The sequence below is a fragment of the Ursus maritimus genome, unplaced genomic scaffold (assembly GCF_017311325.1).
Source record: "Ursus maritimus isolate PB19 unplaced genomic scaffold, ASM1731132v1 scaffold_28, whole genome shotgun sequence".
NCBI classification, from domain to species: domain Eukaryota; kingdom Metazoa; phylum Chordata; class Mammalia; order Carnivora; family Ursidae; genus Ursus; species Ursus maritimus.
This window is the reverse complement of record NW_024425341.1, coordinates 23,846,806-23,869,712: the sequence shown is the minus strand read 5'-3', so window position 1 is coordinate 23,869,712 and position 22,907 is coordinate 23,846,806. Positions and strand designations below refer to the sequence as shown.

The 22,907-nt window shown below is 39.2% G+C and overlaps 1 protein-coding gene across 1 annotated transcript in view; it reads right to left on the bottom strand.

The window, feature by feature from the left end:
• The window catches only part of CSMD1 (CUB and Sushi multiple domains 1), a 1,580,412-nt gene that overhangs the window by 291,904 nt on the left and 1,265,601 nt on the right, over positions 1 to 22,907 (bottom strand). The window contains exons 24-26 of the mRNA XM_040643176.1: positions 20,060 to 20,251; positions 19,472 to 19,598; positions 3,993 to 4,195 (exon numbers count right to left, since the gene is read on the bottom strand). Coding sequence (XP_040499110.1) covers positions 3,993 to 4,195; positions 19,472 to 19,598; positions 20,060 to 20,251 — 522 coding nt within the window. The remainder of the gene's footprint in view (positions 1 to 3,992; positions 4,196 to 19,471; positions 19,599 to 20,059; positions 20,252 to 22,907) is intronic.

Below are 22,907 nucleotides of genomic sequence, written 5' to 3'. Positions count from 1 at the left end.
TTTTAAATTTTATTTTGAACTCATAATGTCGTGCTAATACTTCAAATTTTAACATTAGCTTGACTTATACATGGTAAAACAATCTAACATACATCAAGTACCTTTTCTTTCTTCTTTTACTTTTTGTTTTGCTGTCTTGAGATTAGACACAAATACATGGACTTTTCCTTCCTCTCCCTTACAGAAGAGGAGCAAAAGCCTTTTAGTCTGGAGGGATAGGTTGTCTTGGAGATTTTGAGAAGACTCAGCCTTTGGTTTGGAAAGACTCCAGCTTGAATTAGTTTTCTTGCTGGAGCCTCCAGTGACAAAAGGAAGGCTCTGGAACTACAGAGATGGATAGGGGCACATTGGTCAAGGGTGTGGGTAGGTTGACCAGTTGTTCCAGTTTGCTGGGTCTGAAAGTGGTTCCTGGAACAAAGGAGTATCTGTTTTATAATCTGACTGAAGGGTTTCAGGAAACTTCTTTGCTAAAGTCAGACAAGTCCTGAGCAAACTCCAACAAGTTTGCAACCCTAGACATAAGAGTCAACTTTTCATCAAGTTCTCAGAGACACAGAGCCTTGTGTCTCAGTGTCCCACTCCCACTGGTGTCCTGGAACTGACAGAGTTTGCCGTGACGTTCATTGAGCATCTTGGTTGTGGAGAGGGCAGGACAACTGTCCACGTTCCAGCCTGTGGTCCACAGATAGAGCCCGTGTAAGACAGATCTGTGTGGCTGCCAAGAGCAATGGCAGCCAAACAGACCAGGACCATGTGGGGAGGCAAGAGTGGAGATAATAACCAAGGGCAGAGAGGACCTGGTCCTTCCCTACTGACCCCACAGAATACATCCTTGCTTCCCACACACTCCAAAATTGGGAGGGAGCTCTGTGAAGTCAGCTGACATTGGGTTTCTCATCTACCTTAATGCATGGGAAACTGAACTGCATATAATTTCATTTAGAAAAATGAGAAATGGGATTTGTTTTATTAACCGAGAGAGTGGAACACACTCTTGACCATTTCATATGCTTGCCAATATTGCTTATAGAATTGTATTATTCAGGATCCAACACAAAACATACGGCCCCTTTCCAATAGGATTATTTGAGAGGGTTTCTTTAAAAGGTTAATCCCAGGTAGAAGTGTGCTTACTGGGAAATGGTTATAAGAAAAAAAAAAAGAAGAAGAAGAAGAACTGGAAAAGAACATGGATGGACATGGCTTCTTGAGAAAAGCATTGAGCTCTGACTGAGGAACATAACCAACCCCAGGGGAACCAGCAAGGAGGGAACAAGGAACCACGTCCCCACTCTGCTTCCTGTGTCTCCCATGTCCTGCCAGAGCTCCCCATTGGATGAATTCAAATAGGACAGAAGACATAGTTCACTTCTAGGGTCAGAAAGTAGCTTGAGAAATGGTAGAGAATAATCTAAAAAGGGCAAATGGAAAATTTACAACATAGAATATAGAGTTTTGTAAATGCAAATGTCCTTAAAAATTGGTGCGGCATCTTCGATCCACAAATAAAGCAATAAGGACAGAGACAGAATGTCAGTCACAAATCTTTAGGGGTTAAGATAGAAACCCACGTTCCCTTACTCAGGTCCCAGGATAAATTTTTCTAAATTATGCCAAACAAAGGTTTTATATCTTTTCCCCCCATTTTTACAGAGTTTTAAAGACAACCTTGCAGCAACCCATTCATAAAAAAGCCTCAGATGCCCTAAAACATGGAATTTCCCAAAGCCTACCAGACTCACAAACTTATTAGCTGGAAATGGGGGAGGGAAAGTTCTTGTGCAAGGTCTTGTCAAACCATATGAAACTGCCAATTGTCAAACACTTTTATCTACAAAAGTGACAATTTCATATGGTCTGAACAGGAACATATGGAATACTGGATTTAAAAAAAAATAAGCAAGTCTCATTTCTGCAGAATTTTAATGGATGTGTTCATGTTGATCACTTCCTAAATGTCAATGTATTAATCATATGAGAAGAACCAAAATATCTATGATTCTCAAATAACTGTAATAAAGGGCCTTTAAAAAGGAACATAGAAAAATAAGTGGTTTCTGGGTTCTGTAAGAATTTAAAAAAGGGAAAATTTTAAAAAGGCCAGGAACAAAACTATACACTGTTACCCTATGATCCAGCAATCATGCTCCTTGGTATTTGCCCAAATGAACTGAAAACTTACTTCCACACAAAATCCTGCACAAGAATGTTTATAGCAGCTTTATTCACAATTGCCAGAACCTGTAAGGAACCAAGATGCCCTTCAGGAGGTGAATGGATAAACTGTGGTCCATCCGGACAATGAAATATTTTCCATCACTAAAAAGAGGTGAAAAGAGACAGAGGAACCTTAATTGCATATCACCAGGTAAAAGAAGCCAGTCTGAAAAAGCTATATACTATATGATTTCAACTCTATGACATGCTGGGAAAAGCAAAACTATGGAGACAGTAAATGGATCTGTGTTTGCCAGGGGGTGAGGGTACAGGGGAGGGATGAAAAGTCAGAACATCGAAGATTTTGAGGCAGTGAAACTACTCTGTATGATACTATAATGGTAGACACACGTCATTGTACATTTGTCTAAACCCACAGAATGTCATCCGCCAAGAGGGCACCCCAACGTGAGCCATGGCTCTGGGTGATGATGACATGTCCCCATCAGTTACAGCAAGTGCACCATCTGGTGGGGCTGCTGGTGGTGGGGGAGGCTGTGCGTGGGGCGGGGGGCAGATGGGAAACCTCTGAGCCTTCCTTTCAATTTTGCTGTGAACTTAAACCTGTTCTAAATAAACATCTATTTTTAAAAAAAGGGCAGGGAAGTATAGAATGGGTAAGAGAAACAAACATAAACTCATAGTGTTGCCGACTTTTCTGTTTTGCCGAATAAGGACAGTAAATCACACATATACCGTCTACTTCCCACTTCTGAAGATTAAAAAAAAGAAGAAGAAGAAGAAGAAGAAAGAGGAAAAATCTTGGAATAAAGAAATGCTTTCCCCCAAACCAGGTTAGCTGGAACAAACTCACCTCAAATATGCTTACCATGGGCCAGTGAAACATTTAGCACATTTTTGCAAATTACTGTGCTGGAATCGCAGGGAAACCAGAGATAAAAAATTGCACAGACGATAATCTCATTTTTATTAGCAACCTTTTAAAGCATTAAACTGAGCTAAGTCCATTTTCTTATGTAAATCCTAAATATGGCTCACCAGTGACCTGCCAAGAGACAGTTGAGTCGGAATGTGTTTATGTGCAAATGTCACCCGTTTTATGACCACGGCTGACCGTGCGCACCACCAAATTATATGACGTCTCTACATGGTGCAATGGGAAGGTACTCAGGGGGTGAGCTTCCACAAAATATCTCCACTCCTTCCTTCTTGGGAAACTGCTCATTAAAAAATGGGGCAGGCAGCAAAGGTGGCACCTCTCCTTCAGGGGGTAAGAGCTGCAATGTGCAAATGAGGGGTCCTGTGGGCGATCTTCTAAGGGATACTCCGTCATGTGAACTACTTGAAACCTTGGCACAAAGGAGGGGGGAATGCAGGGCACTTCTTTGCAGGGTAGTGGACGGTAGACCCTCTGTGTGGCTGATCAGAAGCTCCACTGATGAAGACTTCATAGCACAGAGCAGGGGTAATAGGGGCCTGCAGTTGGTGCAGGTTTGCGGGGCACCACAGATAAACGTCACATTCAGGTAACGACCCACATCTGTCTTGGGCGCACATTTTGCTAGTGAACTGAAGTCTTTAAAATTCTACGTCTAATGTTTTCATGTAATTAAGGAATGCATTGCCTCGCCCTCCCTGATAATGGACAGCATGTCCAAAAATGAACCTTTCTCTTGATCTGCATTCTCCGAATGTCACATTATGCTCAACAGAAATGACCTCCGTGAAGGGGGAGGCCTAAGAACACCCAGCAAGTTCTGACTCCACCGCACACACGTGCCCAGCAGACACACGCGAAGGCCGCCGCCACCTACTTGAGAACTGAATGGAGAAGCCCGACTTGCTGATGAAGAAGTCACTGTCGAACTGCAGGGTGAGTGAGCTGAAGGTGCTGTGGGTGTCCTCGGGGAGCATGGAGCCGCTCCACTCCTTGAGCAGGATGTCGCTGTCCACCGGCCCGTCCCACACCTTCAGGATGTCGTGGGCCGTCTCCGTGTCGAACACGATGAAGTGCAGGCTGCGGGAGAGAGCACAGCTTGTACGTCACTCAGAAGAGGGCTGCCCGCGCCACCCCAGCACCCTGAGCACAAATGTGGATGCGCCAAGCTCCGTGCGTCTGTCTGTCCGCCCAAACCCCACCCAGTCCTGCCTGGTGCTACCCCACCAAGAGCGAGGAGGCAATCCAGCCTCCGAGTCCCGCACTCCCTGGTGCAAATTAGGATTACTTCTGCCTGTGCAGGATACAGAGCCTGCCAAGCTCTGTGCAGAGCTATGTATTCAAGGACCAAAACAATTCCTTTCGAGACTGCCCGTTCTTTTTATAATTCAAAGCTTCCTCAGGCCACCAAATCAAAGGTGAATTTGAAATCGCTTTGTTTTAAGCGAATCAAAGTCCGATTTTTATGCGGGGTCCCTGTGGTTCTTGAAATGTCCCACTAGGTGGTAGCATCTGTGCCAAGAGAAACAGACTTGCAAAGGCAACGTTCCAGCACGAGGATATCGTACTTGAATCTGAACCGTCTGATCTTACGCTGCGTTTTCTATCAAGTTTATTTTCAGAAAGATACATTATTTGAAATACCAACACAAAGGCAGAAATGTGCGTATAAACTGCTTTCTTGATAACATTTTAATATACATCTATCAGATTTAGAGATCCTTCCCAGAGCAACGTGAACATCTCTGTGTCTGGCAAGCTCGCTCCTAGAGGCCGCGGCTGTGGTCCCTGGGGACTCGAACAGACGTGCGGAGGAGCCGAGCTAACATGCGGACGCAGACCTGCGTTTCCTGACTGCCTTGCTTTCCAGCTTCTCCTTCACTGTTTCACTGCTTGTTCCACAAAATCGTCAGGGAGATGATAAAAAAAAAACATAATAAATGACATAGGAAAAACAGGACACGGATCCCAATAATTTCTTCTGTGCATATTATATATTCAAAGACAGTATCTATCTCACCTTGCAGAAAGTATGAGCTGTGTGGCATATTTTTAAGACGTCTCATATGAAATATTTTTAATACAGAGGAAAGTACAGCAGGCAGCAGACCCTCTATGCCCACCCCACCCACGTTCACGTGTTGCCTGATGTGCTTCAGATCTTTAAAAATAAAATATTTTAGATACAGCCTCACGGCCCTTCCTTCCACTTACTCATCTGTCCTTCTGTCATTCCACGTTCTGAAATGTTCACGGATCGTGCCCTCATTTCCGTAATTTTCATTGCCGTCCTGTGCGTATATATCCCCAGGCAATATAGAATCCTAATTTGGACATTTAGCACTAATTGTGTAAGAGATGTCATTTGGGCATTGTACGCGCTCCTACCATTTCCAGTTGCTGTTTCCATTCAGCATTTCATGAAAGCCTCTATCCTGAAAAATGTGGGTTTTGTCACTCCACTTCACAAGCAAGCATAAATGCTTTATTTTTCTAGTCATCTACTAAAAAGAAATTCGCTTCTGCATTTTAGTGTGTGTGTGTGTGTGTGTGTGTGTGTGTTTATTTTTGTTGAGGTAGAGTGGACACACAGCGTCACATGAGTTTCGGGTGTACAACACAGTGATTCAACATGACTCTAGTCTACACTGCACTCGCCACAGAGTAGTCCCATCTGCCCAGCTTAGGCATGGCAATGGTGCTGCAGGAAGCAGCCCTGTAGACTCACCCAGGGTCTTTCTAGGCTCAAAAAGAATCTGCCAGCTGTTCTGCCCATAGTCTCACAATAATGTACACATACCCTTGTTCTGTCACATCTTTACCAACACCTGATCGTAGCCGACTCTAGGGCTGGGAAAAAAGAATATCTGATGGTTGAGGAATGGTATCCTGTGCAAATTGCATTTCCCTGATTTCTCATGAGGTAGAACATATTTTTGTGTCTCTAAGGCATCCCTCCTTCGACATAGTTCAGCATTTCAACAAGGACATACTGATCACCAGCTGTGTACCCAGCACTCTTCCAGGAATTTTGGATACATCAGAGAATGGAACACAGAACCTGGCATCAGGGCGCTGACATGGTGATGGGAGAGCCAGGAGATCACCCGCAACTGTAGCGTTGGGAGACTGTGTATTAGTTGGGGGGACCACAAGTGGAGAAAGAAGAGGGCAAGGCAGAATCAGGAGCACCGGTCATGCCGTCAGGGGCAGGAGGCAAGGACTGAAGTACTCCATGGGGTGGCCAGGTTAAGCCATGTTGCATGGCCAGACTTGAGCAGAAGCTCACAGGAGGCAGGGAGGTCTGTCCTCTTCCATGTAAGGGACATGCATGGAGGATGTGCCTTCAGCTCTGGGGAACATCCAGGCACCCAGGGTAACCGGAGCAGGGAGAGGGACGAAGCAATAAGAGCTCAGATGAGGGAAATAGTGGGTGGGGGGTGAGGGGAGAGCGCCACAGCTAGCACTTCGGAGACTGTTGTGAAGATTTGAGCTCTACACTGGGTGATACACCAGCAGAACATTTTCAGGGAAGCAATGAGCTCATCTATGATTGAAAACATTTACTCCACCTGCTGTGTTGACAGCGGACTGTAGACGAAAATGTCGAATCAAGAGTAATCGAGGCAAGATGCATGGTGCTCAGAGGAGCTTGTCAGCAGAGGGACTGAGTGGTGGTCAGATTCTGAAGGTAGAACCGGGAGTGGATGAGGCACGTATGAGGAAGAGAGAAAGCAAGACCACTCCAAGTTTCCTTCTTTAAAAAACTACAAAAGCAGAGTTGCCATCAACTGAGCTGAGAAAAAAAATAGGGGGAAAGTTTTGTGGGATGGGGAAGACCAGAGGAGGGTCTCTGTGCATGCTGGGTGCAAGATGCGTCATGCGCACTGAGGAGAGCCGGTGGGGAGACAGTGCTCATATGAACTGGGAGTTCTGAAGACAAGCCTGGATGGAAATACTAAACGTGTGGGTCCTCAGCACATAATGGTTGTTATACCACAGGACTAGATGAGACTGTCAAAGGTCATAGGTGAAGAAAAGGAGAGACATGGACTTTGAATTACCTGCTCACATAGGTTTTCCCACATTTGCAAGGTGTTATCTCTTTTGTCATTGCTATTATATTATATTATATTATATTATATTATATTATATTATATTACTTTTTGCAGAAAGATTTCACTATAACCCTTTATTATTTCAAGAAAAATTGCTGCTGCTTACCATGGTAGGAGGGTTTCTGTTTTACTTTGCTATGTAGTTGATCATGAAAAAAGTATTAAATTCTACGGGCACTGGGTGGCTCAGTTGGTTAAGAATCTGCCTTCGGCTGGGGTCATGATCCTGGGATCCTGGGATTGAGTCCTGCAAGGGCTCCCTGCTCAGCGGGGAGTCTGCTTCTCCCTCTCCTTCTGCCACTCTCCCTGCTCATGCTTTCTCTCTTGCTCATTCTCTCCCTATCTCAAATAAATAAATAAAATGTTAAAACAAAGAAAAAATATTAAATTTTGTTAAATTATTTTTTCTACACCTATTTATAAGCCCATAGAGTTATTTACTTTTTAACAATAGGATGAATTACAGAGTTCAGTTCTTTTTTTATTTCCTGTACTTTGCTTGCCCTTTGATATGAAGGTTATTTTAGCCTCGTTAAATGAATCAAACTATTGTCTTATTTTTTTTTCTTTTAACTGGAAGATTTTTCTAATATATTGATATAATGTAATCTATTATTTTCTTAAATTTTCTAAAAACCCGTCTCTACCATCTCTTCCATTCCTAATGTTAATTATTTGGGCCTTCTATATTTTATCTTAATAAATCACTTCACTTACTGGTCTACTCAATGATATCTTTTCAAAAGCCAGTTTGTGGGTTTGTTAATTCTCTCTACTGTTTCTTTCATTAATTTCTTTCACTTGTTGTTTTTCCATTTCTACTTCTTTGAATTTTCTCTGATACTATTTTGCAAACGCCATTAGCTACAAACTTAACTTGTTGATTTTAGGTTCTCCTATTCCTCTAATATGTGCATTCGGGACTATAAGTTAAGTATGAAGTTATTAACCATATATATATATATTTTTTTTTTTTTAATTTTCAAATGGAGGGTGTGTTTTCTTACTGAGGCCAGCAGAGTCTGCCAAGCCCAAATATGCCACGTTGGAATATTGATTATTTTGAATTAAAGTTACTTAAGAAACAGCTGATGCAAGAGGGACACTCTTACTCCCCCTTGTCGCCCTGGAAGAGGAGATAAATGTCCGCTGTGAAATGTACCCTCCTGTACCAGGAAGAGAGACATCCTTACCACTAGGGAGAGGGAATTGAGGGCCGAGAAGGCTGTGCAACCCAACCTTGTGACTTCCTCACTAATTTACCACCCTGAGTCCTAACTTCTTTGTCTTGTTATTCTTCATGAACTTCTTATCTCCTTGTATAAAAGCTGTAAAAACTGCCTGCTCTAGGCCGTTCTTTGAGTCTCATATTTCCAATGGGGTTTCTGTACATGTGAATTAAATTTGGTTTTTCTCCTGTTAGTCTGCCTTATGTCGGTTTCATTATTAGACCAGCCCAAGAAGCTACGAGGGAAGAAGGGGAGCGTTTTCCTCCCCTACATTACTTTTTTGCTATAGATTTCTATTTCTATCCCATTTTGTTTGGCATATGGGGCATAGAAGAAAGTGATTCTCTGTATTTGTAGACAGTTTGTTTCTCGTATGTAATCATGTTCATGTATGATTCGTATTTACTTGAACAGAATGTGCAGGTTCTAATTGGAGGTTGAATATCTTTTAAAAATAAGTCCAGGGGTGCCTGGGTGTCACAGCGGTTAAGCGTCTGCCTTCGGCTCAGGGCGTGATCCTGGCATTATGGGATCGAGCCCCGCATCAGGCTCCTCTGCTATGAGCCTGCTTCTTCCTCTCCCACTCCCCCTGCTTGTGTTCCCTCTCTCGCTGGCTGTCTCTATCTCTGTCAAATAAATAAATAAAATCTTTAAAAAAAAAAGTCCAATAATTGCATGGTTCAAATCTTTTATAAGCTTACTAATTTGTTATCCATTTGATCTATGGATCAAAAAGAGTTTTCTGAAGTGTACTGAGCAATTTCCAATGTCTCCATATAATTCAGTCATGTGTAGTAAATTATGTTCTTAGCAGAATGAAAGTTCCTAACTGTCATATATTCCTGGTGAATATATACCCCTAAACAAAATATAGTCCCATGTTGTGTGTTAATAATTGCATAACAGGTATCTGCAGTAAGGAACGATAGCTAGTTTGAGTATAGAATTCCAGATCAATGGTTATTTTCCCTTAGTTCTTCAAAGACCTCCTTTGAATCTATATTGTTAAGATGTCTTTTATCGGCTAATTAATATGTGCCTTTCTTTCTTTTGCTGTTTGTTAGATCTCCTTGCCTTTGATGTCCTTCAGTCTTACTAGAATGTGTCTAGGCATTCACTGGTTTTCACCCATGCTCCTCGGGACACATTAGGCTTAATAACTGCAAAATCCACATAGTCTATCTATTCCAGAATTTTAGGTAATGTAGGGAATAACTATCACTGTAGAATTATGAACTACTTATGTAACTGTCACTGTAGAATTACTTTTATACTGTGTGCTTGTAGTACTTTTTGATAAAAATAAAAACTAATGAAGAAAAAAAAAGGAGGAAACTTATTTAAGTGATTTCTCTGTGTATAAATCAGGCAATACACTCTGAACTATGTGTGAAATTGTTTTCTAGAAAATACAGATTATCAAAATTGACTCCAGGAACTCAATATACACAAACATACAGAAATATACATCCTATATTTATAAAAATATTTTTAAATTGGTGATAAATTGAAAATAACATAAATGGTCAACAACGAAGGAATTAAAAGGCCAGTACATATTGATATATTGGCATATCTATCTATCTAGAGAGAAGTCTGTAAAATATAGCTAAGTGAAAAAATAAACAAGTATGAAACACTATGATTTTTAATTATCTCATATAAATAATTTTGTTTATTAATTCAAATAGTTTTCCTATAGATTTTAGGAGAATTTTATAACTTCAGATGGTAAAATTTAATATTAATTACTTTTTCCATTATAGAGATTTTTTTTGTATAATTAAAATACATTTACTTCAGTAAAGAACAGTTAAGAGTTTAGTCCCCGAGGCTGGGACTAGAACACTGAGGCCCACTATCACCGCTTCTAAATAACATTATTCTGGAGATTATAGCCATTGCAATAAGGCAAGCAAAAGCATAAGACTTGGGGAAAAGAAAGTAAACTATTATTATGGTAGATAACATAACTGTATGCATGGAGAAAACTTGAAAACCTACAAACTCTTAGAATTAATAAGAAAATTTATAAAAGATAAATATAAAACTATAATTTGTTTTCATATAGCACCCCAAAATGCATAGCGACATAAAAATACTATTTACATTAATATTTTAAAAAATCCTGTAGGTAGGAATAATTCCAACAAAAGATGTGCAAGACCTCCATGCAGAAAACTGCAGAGCATTACCAAAACAGTTTATATAAGATCTAAATAAATATATCTAACATCATGTTAGGGATCAGAAAATTCAGCACTGTAAATAATGTAACTTTTCCCTAAATTGATCTATTGATATAATGTGATTCTAATCAAAGTCCTACAAATTTCTTTTGTGGAATGTAACAAATCTTTCTAAAATAAATATAGAAATGCAGAAGGACAAGAGTAGTTACAGCAATCTATATTACAAAGAATAAAGCTGGAAGATTATAGTACCAGTTATCATGACATATTATAAAATAACTAAGTAATTAAGATAGAAAAATATCTATATATCTAGATATATCTGGTTTATGATAATGATTGCATTGTAACGTGCAATGAAGAAAGATTGACTTTTTAACACATGGCCAGTTTAATTTTACCTAATGATAACACCACCAACAATAAAATAACTAAGTATTTTTCATACATACACAAAAATCAATTCCGGATGAAAGAGAGACATAAATGTGGAAGTTTAAATAAATCTGCAAGAAAACCTAAGATATTATTTTTATAATTTTGGAGATGCAGAATTTCTTAACATGGACCCCCAAATACTAACAACTCCAAAAAACATTTGACATAACACAATTTAAATACAGGTAAGAAACACACTAACTATAAAAGAAAAATGAATTTAAAAAATTTCACTCATTGAAATTAAGAACCTATGTTTATCAAAAGACATTATGATACCAAAAGATTGACCATAGAGTAAAAGGGTAAGTGTGAAACATATAATTAGCAAATAATTGCTTTCAGGATATATAAAAACTACATACACCTCAATAAATAAAAGAGGCATTCTGGCACAGAAAAAAAAGAGGGTAAAAGACTTCAACTGGCAATTCATAAAAGAGGATATTCCAAAGGCCAATCAGAGAATGCAAATTAAAACTACTACATACCCACTAGAATGTCTAAAATGAAAAAGACAGTCAATGTCAAGTGTAGTTAGAAGGTGAAGAACCTGGAAATCTTATTTACCTGGTGATAGGAGTAAAGACAGGTATGACCACTTTGGAAGATCATTTGGCAGAATCTACCAAGGCTGAGTATAGGACTCACCCTTACTCAGACATTCCAGTTCTAGGTATGCATCCAAAGAAAACATGCATGCATTCACCAAATAATACATGAAAGCATATTCAACATGGCAACCCAAACCAGACAAAAACAATCCACATGTCCATCAACACACAGCATGAATAAATAAGTCATGGTGTATTCACGCAATAGAATAATCTAGCTATATCAGTGGGAGTGAAGGTTTAAGAAATGAAGATACATTACCACACTGCATAATTCCATTTTATATAGTGTTCAAGTTAGGCAAGACTCATCTGAAGGCCACAGTGATCATCGTTGAGAATGAATGATTTAAATGGAGCTCAAAGGGCACATGTTGTGTCTTGGTGATGCTCTATTTCTTCATCTGGTTGCTGGTTACGCAGGGTGTTATTTTGTGAACAAGCCATACATGATACTTTGTGCTGTTTCAAGCATGTACGTTATATGTTAATGAGAAGCTTCCACAGACAACCAGCCAACTATGCACCTAAGTGCCATGAAATTTGCCAATCTGGAAAATGTCTCATGACTCCAACAACAAAAATGATATAACAAAGTTTAAATACAAATAAAGCAACAGCCATTTAAAATAAAACCATTTAAAACAAAAGAAATACTAAAAGTCAATATGCCAGACACTATACCGCTAGGTAGGGAACATTTAAAAATCAAACGAAATATAATATCATCACTAAAGAACTCACACTTATTTCAGACACAGACACATGAGAAAAAAAAAAAGACATACACATTGCAATGCATAGCATCGCAAGCTCCAACAGTTATGAATAAGGTCAGCGTAGAAGGACATGTGTCCAATTCTGCCTCAAGATGTCTCAGAGGGGTCTTGTCAAGCAGAGAGAAATAAGGAAGGAAATTCAAGTAAAGGCAGAAAGACAGAAATAAGTAAACAAATAAATATGTCAAAAATGTTAAAATATGAAAGCTGAAAATAAATATAACAAACAAAATGTCGTAGAGACTTTTTTTTCCCTGCCAAATTGACAAAGATTAAAAGGCTTTGTTGGGTTTCGGTGAAAATGTGGAGACTCTTCCTTTTCATACACTGTTGGAGGCCATATCTACTCTTTTTAAAAGCAATTTTGTAATGGCCATAAAAACTTAAATGTGCACATACAGCATGGCTGGTAACAGGGAAAAACTGAAAATAACCCAGATATCCTGACAGGGCATGGTTTAAACAAATGCTGTACATTCGGGCAATGGAATAACATGCAGTGATGTGATAGGTTGAGGTGGAATTACAAGTAAGGACCGAGAACTTTGACTATATTCATTAACTGAAAAAATGCTCAGAATAACATGTGACATGACACTATTTTTGTAAAAATAATTCAATAAATAGATAAATGAATAAATCAAATTTTATATATTCATGTTTGTAGAGAGAAATTATAGAAATATATGTCAAATTTTCAACTGTAGTTATGTTTCACATCTAAGGTGACAGTGAACTACCTTTCAGGCTTTCTATTTTTCTGTAACACTTTTCTACTATTTCAAAAATAAGGGAAAAAATAGACACTTTGAATAATATGTCAATGGGCTTTAATTTATTCTGCATATAATAAGCAGACAAAATAATCTTTCTTTGAAGCGGGCAAGTGAAACAATCAATTTTGTATCATAGATAGATTTGTAATAAGATATGTAAAAATGTGTCCATCATTTGACCCAGCAAAAAATTTTGTGGTTGTTTATTCTAAGATATTAATTACAAATAAAAGCAAAGGTTTACTTGCAATACTATTTGGCATATGATTATGGATAATATCAAAAATTAGAAATAACATAAATAACTAACAAGAGCTACAACATTTAATGACACACTCACACTGTAGAATGTGCATAGTTACATGTAAGACATATGTCAACATGCTAACAATCATATATGGTAGAGGGATAACGGGAGTCTTTTTTTTGTTTGTTTGTTTTACAATTTTCAAAATGTCTCTCTGTGCCTTCATTTTTCAGCCATATTAAATTAATGTTGTTAATAAAGAAAATAAAACATGTTCCCTAGAGTGAGAACAGTAGACTAGAGAAAGCCCTCACAGAATGGTCAGTTAGCACGCCTCATGGATTACAAGGGTCTGGATGAGGGAGCAGTGACAATGGTGAGTGGGCAAGAGCTATCCGGGAGCATCAGTCATAGAATTAATGAGACATGAGGATCACATGAGACGCGAGGATCACATGAGAGAAGCTTGTGATATGAAGAGTTTTGCCTTCCATCCTTGGATACATGGTTATGATGTTAACACAGACAATAAGTTTAGAAGGAAGGTTGTTGTAGGACAGAAATGCTGAGTTCAGAGAGGAAAATAGGTTATTTTTAGATGGGATAATAAGAGTGAAAGTTCTGTTGAGGAGTTTGGCATTTTAACTGGGTCCTAATAGATGGGAAGAATCTGGAGATGAGGCAACAGGAATAATTGGGGAGAGCAGAGGTCAAGAGACAGAGCTGGTATAGCCCAGTTGGGATTAGGGACTAATGTATATATGAGTAGTTGGAGATAAATTTGTAAAGGCACAGTAAGCCAAATCAAAGACAGTATTACAGCTCTGGTTAAGGAGCTTAAGCTTGCTGATCAGCAATGGGAGTGTTCAAGAGACTGGGCAGGGTAAAAAGCATGGATTTGGAAAGGTCAGCTGGGAGACGATTAAAATAAGGAAGGTAATGAGCATGTTAAATAAGGAACTGGAAGCGGCAGATAACAAGAAAGGAAGATAAACAAATGGAGAGCCGACAAGGCTTTGGCTCATATGCAGCTAATTTTTTTCTCATTGCTTATTATGAAGACATTTAATGTAATTACCAGATGAATGCAGTGAGACATATACTAACATCTTGGGTTTTCTATTTGGGAAAATATTGGAGACTGAGGAAGGAGAAATAAGGAAGAGTGAAGATAATACTGAAAATTAGACTCCCCAGCCAGTTGGGGGAAGGTGGATATTAACAGAAATCAGGAATAGAAGTAGAAACTGGAACAGTGGGCATGATAGTAGTAATGGTGGAAGTTGAGGAGTCTGAAGTCTATCTGTGGGGAGCTCCTCATTTCTGAAACAGCGGTAATGCCAATGTTTCCACTGCCAGCTCCTCCTATAACTCCATCTACATTCAACCTGAATTTCACTTCCTGTGTTACCACTTTTCATTTTTTCCCCCATACTTTCATCTTTTTTGGCCAATGCCCTTATTCATGATCTGTTGATGGAAAATGTCAAGTGGGTTTATGCGGGATACAAGGTGGCACCATGACATGCTTTGCTGTCTGTGCATGAACTGAAGAGCAGATGCTCGGTGCTCAACTTCCCAGGGACTTTGAGAGAAGACATGGACAGCCAGTGATTGTGATGAGTCTCTGCTATTTGTGTAGTGATATGGGAACCCAAGAGCTAAAAGAGAAGTCTGTCCTTTATAAAATCCTTCCCAGTCAGTCTACACATTTCTACTGCAATATCAATTGTGTTGTTAGAGAACTAGTGTTGATTAAACAGTCATACCTGAAATTGTGCGTGTCAGGATCCTGCAAAGTGAGGAGTGCCTGCAGCTCTCCTGTCTCTCACTCACTGTCACCTGAGTGGCTGGGGAGGTACACTAAACCCAGTGGCTGCCCCATGGCCCCAAACTAAGCACTGGAAGCTAGCCCAAGACTTGGCAGACTTGGTAGCAACACTGGTCTCTTCCCTTTTGTTAGCTGAAGTTCTCTTGGTTGGTTATTTCCTCACATTATCTCCAAAAGATAAGTATAACTTACTGTGTTCTTAATAAGAAAGGAGAAACCCTAGAGGTTTTGTCTCTGGCCTGATGTGCTTAACTGCTATGTCATCAAAAGTCTTCCAGCTTGGGTTTCCAGCATGTTTCCTAAGGCTCAACATTGAGATTGGATAGAAGTGTCTAATGAATGGAGGTCATTGGACTGCCATTTTCCACTTGACCCTATTTCTTATGGGGATCTTGAAGTCTGGTCAAAAATAAATTAAAATATCCCTAGATTTCCAAGCTAGATCTCACTGTACTCTTTCTACCCCCAAATACACCTGGGAAACAATTCTAAGACACATCAGGGTGAGATGAGGACCACCAACCCACATTTTACTTTCTGTGAAAGTCTGAATAGGGACAGTTTTGACAATCTTGGTAAATTTTTTATCTATCTCTGATGTTTCTAATACTGCATGGGCTTTTCTAAAATAATTCCCTTCAACTATACCTCCAAATGCAATTTACTGTGAATGATTAGGAACAGAAATACTTTCAAAGCGAGTTTTCCAATTACACTTGCAGAAAAGCAATTAAAACCAAGCAACAATATACACATGCTACTATGTGAAATGTGGCCTCTAATGTTGCTTGCTGAAGATGTTTATAGTGCTATTACCTTTATTGTATAAATTATAGCTTTGCTCAGCAATGAAATACATGGACTCTCTTAGAGAAATGTCTATGTATAACACTAAATGTGGCTAAATTTAGTACAATGTCTTGTGATTAGACTTTTAATTAAATTCGGCTCAGGTAACTGCTTTATAGAATATATGTTAAAATTACAAGCCTCTTCCAGACCCAAGTGCAACAACAACTATTTAGGGTTCTTCTATTACCTTGAACAAAAACTTACAGCAATATGCAATCAGAAATTGCTCTGGGCTTCAGTGAAATCAAAATAGGCCCAGTAAGAATTGGCCCTGAAGTGTGTAGAAACCATCCCTTTTATAATTCCTGGGATCCTGTTGCTTATTTGTTCTCTAAGAGTGAAAAAATTTACACTAAAGAAATCATAGTTTGAATCCATAATAATAAATTCCATTTATATCAAGAATTTTTAATACTTAAATTCATCCCTGGACTCATGTTTATATACCTGATGTATTGTTCATGATCAAGTAAATGGTGTGGTCAATATTGGTTATGTTACCAGTGGAAAATCTAAGACTTCATAATCAGCCAACAAATATCAGAGCTAAGACCAGACCCTATTTTTCTAAGTATTAGTATTAGTACTATTTTGAGCACAAAACTGTACATCATAGACTTTTAAGTATGTTTTATTTCCAAAGCACCACACTAAAAATAATATATATTTTCTTAATGAAGAGAAATCACCAGAAACATTTTGAGACAATGTTGAGTAAATTAATTATAAATACTGATGCTTCCTTTTTAATTTCCTGTTTAGGAAGGGCTTTATGGCTTAAATCAGAAATATCTGTTTACAAATTTTATAAGATTAATTCTCACGTGTGAAAAATATGGCAGAAACAAAAGACAGTCCCAGAACAACAGATTGGTGTATCCAATTTTCTTTCCCCCTAGAATCCTAATGGTTAAAAATCAAAGCCAGTTCATGATATTAAAGGTATACATTTTTTATTACTTCAACTCATTTCTTTATTACTTTCTTTTCTCTTTTCTTATTAAAATGTTAATGAAGTATTAGATTCACCTGCAAAGAATGAATTCATCACTTGGTTTGCATTTAGGAGAAGAGTGCTCAGTTTAATTCTCAGGAAACAAATCACAAAGGAACTTGAAAAAAAATTTAAAAATTTGAAATCCTCCTAGAAGAAAATATATCCTGTTTATGTAAACTATTTTGTCAAACATAAAGAATTCCTAGAAGTGTTTAAAATAAAAACTAGTGTAGCAGCTTTTATAATACTCAGATCAAGCATTCAGGAATTCAAGGTTAAGAACTAACATTTAGTTTTATTTAGTTCAATGGAAATCTGACTGTATTTATTTCCATAAAGAATACAGATTCTTAAATTGTTACTCAAATATACCTTATTTTTGTCCCAATAGATCAATAATTATCTAAGTAATCATATATCTTAAGGACACAAAACTGTTTATTTATTTTTTAAAAGATTGTATTTATTTATTTACTTTAGAGAGAGAGAGAGTGCACAGACTGGGGGAGGGAGAGGGATAAGCAGACTCCACGCTGAGTGCAGGGCTAGATCTTACAACCCTGAGATCGAGACCTGAGCCAAAAATCAAGAGTTAGATGTTTAACAGACTGAGGTATGCAGGCACCCCAAGGACACAAATTTATTTTTAAATTAGTTATTATAAAATTAGATATTGCATTATATACATGATTTAAGTTCTTTCTCTTGCTTCTCTTAAGTAATAATAATAATTTTTTCTTAGGGTTTGAAAGTGATAATGGTTCGTGCCATGTTAGTTTAAGATGGCAAGATGTTCGTGCCATAACTTGAAAACAAGCAGGTGGATTTCAGAGGACGGATATCATATGAAGGGAACAGAGTATCATGGGTAGAATGTGCATCTCCCCTTGGCTTTCATTCCATTTTATTGTCACTAAGTTATAAAGTTGCAGTATGGTGGATCCATGTCTGTTTAACTTACATTTCTAAGTTTGCCAGTGTGCCTTTTGTGAATAAGGACACAAAATCAGTGCTTTGTGAATGTATCTATCCACACATTTGCCCTAGAAAGAGGTGTCTGGGTTTGACCTCCACTTGAGTCAACTTCATGTATTTGAGGAGGGAGCTGAATTGGCCATTTAGTCTCTCGTGGACATAATGGCACACAGGTGGGGAGAATGGACCAGAGACCTGGGGATTAGGGCTTTTGGGGGTGAAACAGAGTTTTTAAACAATAAATTTTGTACAGAGATTTCAGAACTAATACAATGAAAGGGAAAAATTAATGAAGCTAGAAAAACGGTTTTATGAGGTACTGCAAAGTGCTCTTCTTGTTCCTCAAGAGCAATAATCAAGAAGCAACTTATTTTGAAATTACCTTTTGATTTATGTGCTGTGGTTTTTGACACAGCCTTCTGACTAGAACATGGAAAAGTTACTTTAAAAAGATTACTTTTTGTTGGTTTACTTATTGGTATAAAAAATTTGCCATAATAGCTGAGAACGATCAATTGAAATACAACACTTTCTTTTGAAATGTTTGCACAATTTTCTGTGATTATTTTTAAAGATTTTATTTTATATGTGTAACTTTAGATTTCTTGGTCTACCTCCAACTTACTTTGATATATTACAAATGACCACATATTCTCCCCATCCTTGTATGCAAGCCCCTTTTCAGTATGACTTTGCTTTTTTTTCGGGCAAGGGGTGGAGTTTATTTCTTCAAACCTTATCTTGCCTGCTGATGAGTTTTGTTTTGGCAAATGGCATGTTAGCAAATGAACGGAAGCCCAAGATGGAAAAGTTTGTCATCTCTTGCTGCCAGAAACCTTCCACCATGAGTAGTTACTGAAGGAACAGAAGTCTGGTCTGAAGAGGCCCCAGCATTCCGAACCATCAGCTGAGATCTGCATACCTGAGTGAGGCCATCCTGGACCATCACCCTGTCAAGCTTGCCCAGGTCAGCACTGCCCAGTCAACACACAATGTCATGGGCAGATAAATAATTGTTTTCTGCAACTACATTTTGGGGGCCAATTTGTTATGCAGCAAAAGCTAACTGATACATTTAATTTATTTTTCTCCTTTTTTATAGATGGCTTCACACCAGTTCTCAAAGGAATTCCAAAGTGAGCGTATGAGCTAACAGAAAAATTTACACACACCTTTACCTGTTTTCCTTTGACTCAGAAATGTAAAAACAATCGTGGATAATAATAGATGTACCATTATCTCTACTACAAAATGTCAAAATACACTCCTCTATTCTAAAACCCTCTGAAACCAGAATGAAACAGGTACCTGATGGTCTTTCCCGGGTCTGCCTCTATGATCCAGGTGCAGTGGAGGTTGTTGTCATAGGGGGCAGGGTAGCCAGGAGACAGGATGCGCCCGGACGTGGCAGCGTGGATCTGACCCCCACACTCCGCTGCAAGAGACACAGACACTTGAGGAGACTTCCTCCAGGCCCCACAGGTTTCGATTTAGCTATTTTAAAAACAAAAGCCCAAATGCTCACATCCACATTATGTTAACTAGCCAAGAAAAAAAAAAATATCACAATCATCTGTCTCCATCATTTCTTTCCTTTCCTTGTTCCCCAGTAGTACCCTGATGGAAAGCCATTGCCCAGTATGTAATTCCAGTCAAGAGTATAAAACAATGAAACACTCCTGTTATAATTCTCATAATAATTCTGTGCCGTAAAAGAGTACCAAGAAATCCTTCTTTTGTACATAAAACAAAATCCAGAAAACCACGCTTATCTTGGAAGTACATAACGAGCCTACATTGGAGAGAGAGCAGAAGCATCCTGCCCTCTTCCAAGGCCCTGGATCTCAGCCCTCAGGTCTGCTTTTGTGTCGCGATGGAAGCCGCTGCCCAACTCACCCACACAGGAAGGCAGTGGTTTGTCCCACACTCTGCGGTCGCCACTGAGGCAGGTCAGCGTGTCGCTGCCGTGCATGGCGTAGCCCGGGTTACAGCTGTACAGAACCACAGTGTCAGTAAAGTGGCCTTCATCTCGGATCCTATAGCCATAGTTAGGGATTCCTGGATCCTCACACTTTACTAGGTCAAAACCTGTGAGAAAGGAGAGGAAAGATTGAGTGGAAGTAATGGTAGTGAGCAACAAAGACAAAACAGAGAAGGTTATCGAGTGCCCCTCGAAGCGTGGAAAGAAAAAGAAGATAGTGAATTTAAAAAGGGAAGAGCAAATGTGGGGCTCAAATGGATTTTGTTTGTTTGGTAACCATTTGTTGTTTCAGGATGTTGGGTCATTTTTTTGGTTCTTATCTATTTATATGATAATAAGGAGAGTCTTTTTTTCTAAGAGTTCCAAATTGTCACCTACTAATCCATATTGCCTGCTGGCATGCTGGATTCTCCAGTATGCCTCAAAGCCTTCTCTCACTGAGCCACAAGCTTTTCCTGCTTCCACATCCCCTCTCTGTGAAGCCCAAACCTTCCAGAAGGAGGGGCTGGCCATGCCTATCTCCAGGACACTCTTCAGTCTTTACTGCCAGCACTCACTCTAGCCTACAGTCAAGAGCCACCCACCTTCACACAGACTTCCTCCACCTCTCCAAGATCTTACGGTTCCTGGGAAATTAAAAAGTTGTTCCTACTCACAGATGATGGGCTCGTGAATTTCCACCTGCCACACTCCCACGGCACACAGTGAAGGGGAAGACAGGGCAGCTAATGTCAGGCACAACGGGAACCCCAGAAATGAATCACGATAATGACTTCCTCAAACTTAGCTCTCAAACTCAAAGAAATAGATGACAGAAATGAAGATTTAGCTTCTGCAGAACTGAGAGCTATATATTGCTTTTATGTGAGGCAATATTTTAAGGCCATCTGTGGAGACAGTCTTACGCTAACATTTCTCTCCTCAAATCCTGATGCAAATGTTGACCATTCTAAAGAGTAAAGCTGGAAACTTGATGTACCACATGGTCTGTTTACATTACTTCAACCTAACTTTGACTTCTTCCTTTCTTCCAGGAAGAAAGAAGGAAAGAAGAAAGAAAGAAAGAAAGAAAGAAAGAAAGAAAGAAAGAAAGGAAGGAAGGAAGGAAGGAAGGAAGGAAGGAAGGAAGGAAGGAAGGAAGGAAGAAAGAAAGAAGAAAGAAAGAAAGAAAGAAAGAAAGAAAGAAAGAAAGAAAGAAAGAAAGAAGGGAACTTGTGATTTTTGCTAAGTCTGCCTGCCAGATTTGCATTTTGAGATGGCTTCCATGAGGACAATATACCAATAAATTCACAATATAATTCCACCCTGATGGTCTCTACATAATCAAGATCGAGTTCTGTAACTTTATATAGGGGAGAGAAAATTATAAGTGGTCATTTACACTCAGTTGCTAAGGTAAGTCTCTTTGCTACAAGTTTCCTTCTACAAAGAGTTAATCTTTACCAACTTTACCAACTGTGCCTTTACAATGACTCTGATCTGTTTAAGAAATGCAAGTGATTTTAATTCAGGATGCCCAGAAGGAAAGAACATAAGAGTCTACCAATTCCAGTGCAAAACAAAGGGCTATTTTCAATCGCCACGAAGGAGAGGCAGGCATTAAGGGGAACGGTCTCAGGGCTCATGCAGGTATTTGACTAGTCTGACCACAGAGTGCCAACACACTGGGCTGAAAGTAAGACGTAAGCTGTTGCATTTGCGTCTGACAGAAAACCATGGGATGTAAGTGTCACAAAAGGCCTTACTGATTCATTACCCTGAGCTTCTCTTTTTACAAAAGGAAAAAAAGAACTAAGTCTCGGTTGTTATTTTATGTAGCTCTTGGGATAGCAGTGAGGGCATCTGAGCAGGGCTTTAAAGCAATGCTGCCTGGGTGTGAGGAGCTGAGAAACCCACCCCTGGTCTGGAGCAGAGAGGAACCACCAAGGAGGCGAGGGCATTCACTGGCCACACCTGAGGAGGGCCGCACTAATCTTAGAGACAACATCTCAAAATGTTTCACTATTTTGAAGTCAGATTAAGTATCTGACATAAATAAAATTGAAAATATTCAGTAGACAAAAATCCATGCATACAAATTACAAAGAAGAGGGCGCCTGGTCGGCTCAGTCCTTAAGCGTCTGCCTTCGGCTCAGGGCGTGATCCCAGGTCCCTGGGATTGAGCCCCGCATCAGGCTCCGTGCTCCGCTGGAAGCCTGCTTCTTCCTCTCCCACTTCCCCTGCTTGTATTCCCTCTCTCACTGGCTGTCTCTCTCTCTCTCTCTGTCAAATAAATAAATAAATAAAATCTTAAAAAAAAAAATTACAAAGAAGAGCCAAGTACCTATCCCAATGGTTCATACCCTTGTGACAGGATGCCGGGCAAACTAAGAAATCTGTATGAGCAATGACAGCCTTAAGTTCTAATGGGCCGTGCAGGTCTTGTCCACGAAGAGCAAGGTCTGTGCAAGACAGCAGGCCCTGAGAGACAGTGATGACCTGTGATGACCTGCTGTCCCGCGGAAATCCACACGTCCTGTGACACAAGAGTCTGAGCTTTCAAGGAGCACCAGAAATCTGGATTTTTTTTTTCATTTAAATTAATGATTGTTGAATGAATAAATATTCTGAAAGTGGAGATGTTTAGAATCCTGAATCAGACTGTTAGAATCAGATGTGAATCACACAAAGAACTAGATGATTTTATTGACTTTTGGCAAAGGCTTTCATGAGATTTGTATTTTTTTTAAGATTTTATTTATATATATATATATATATATAAAA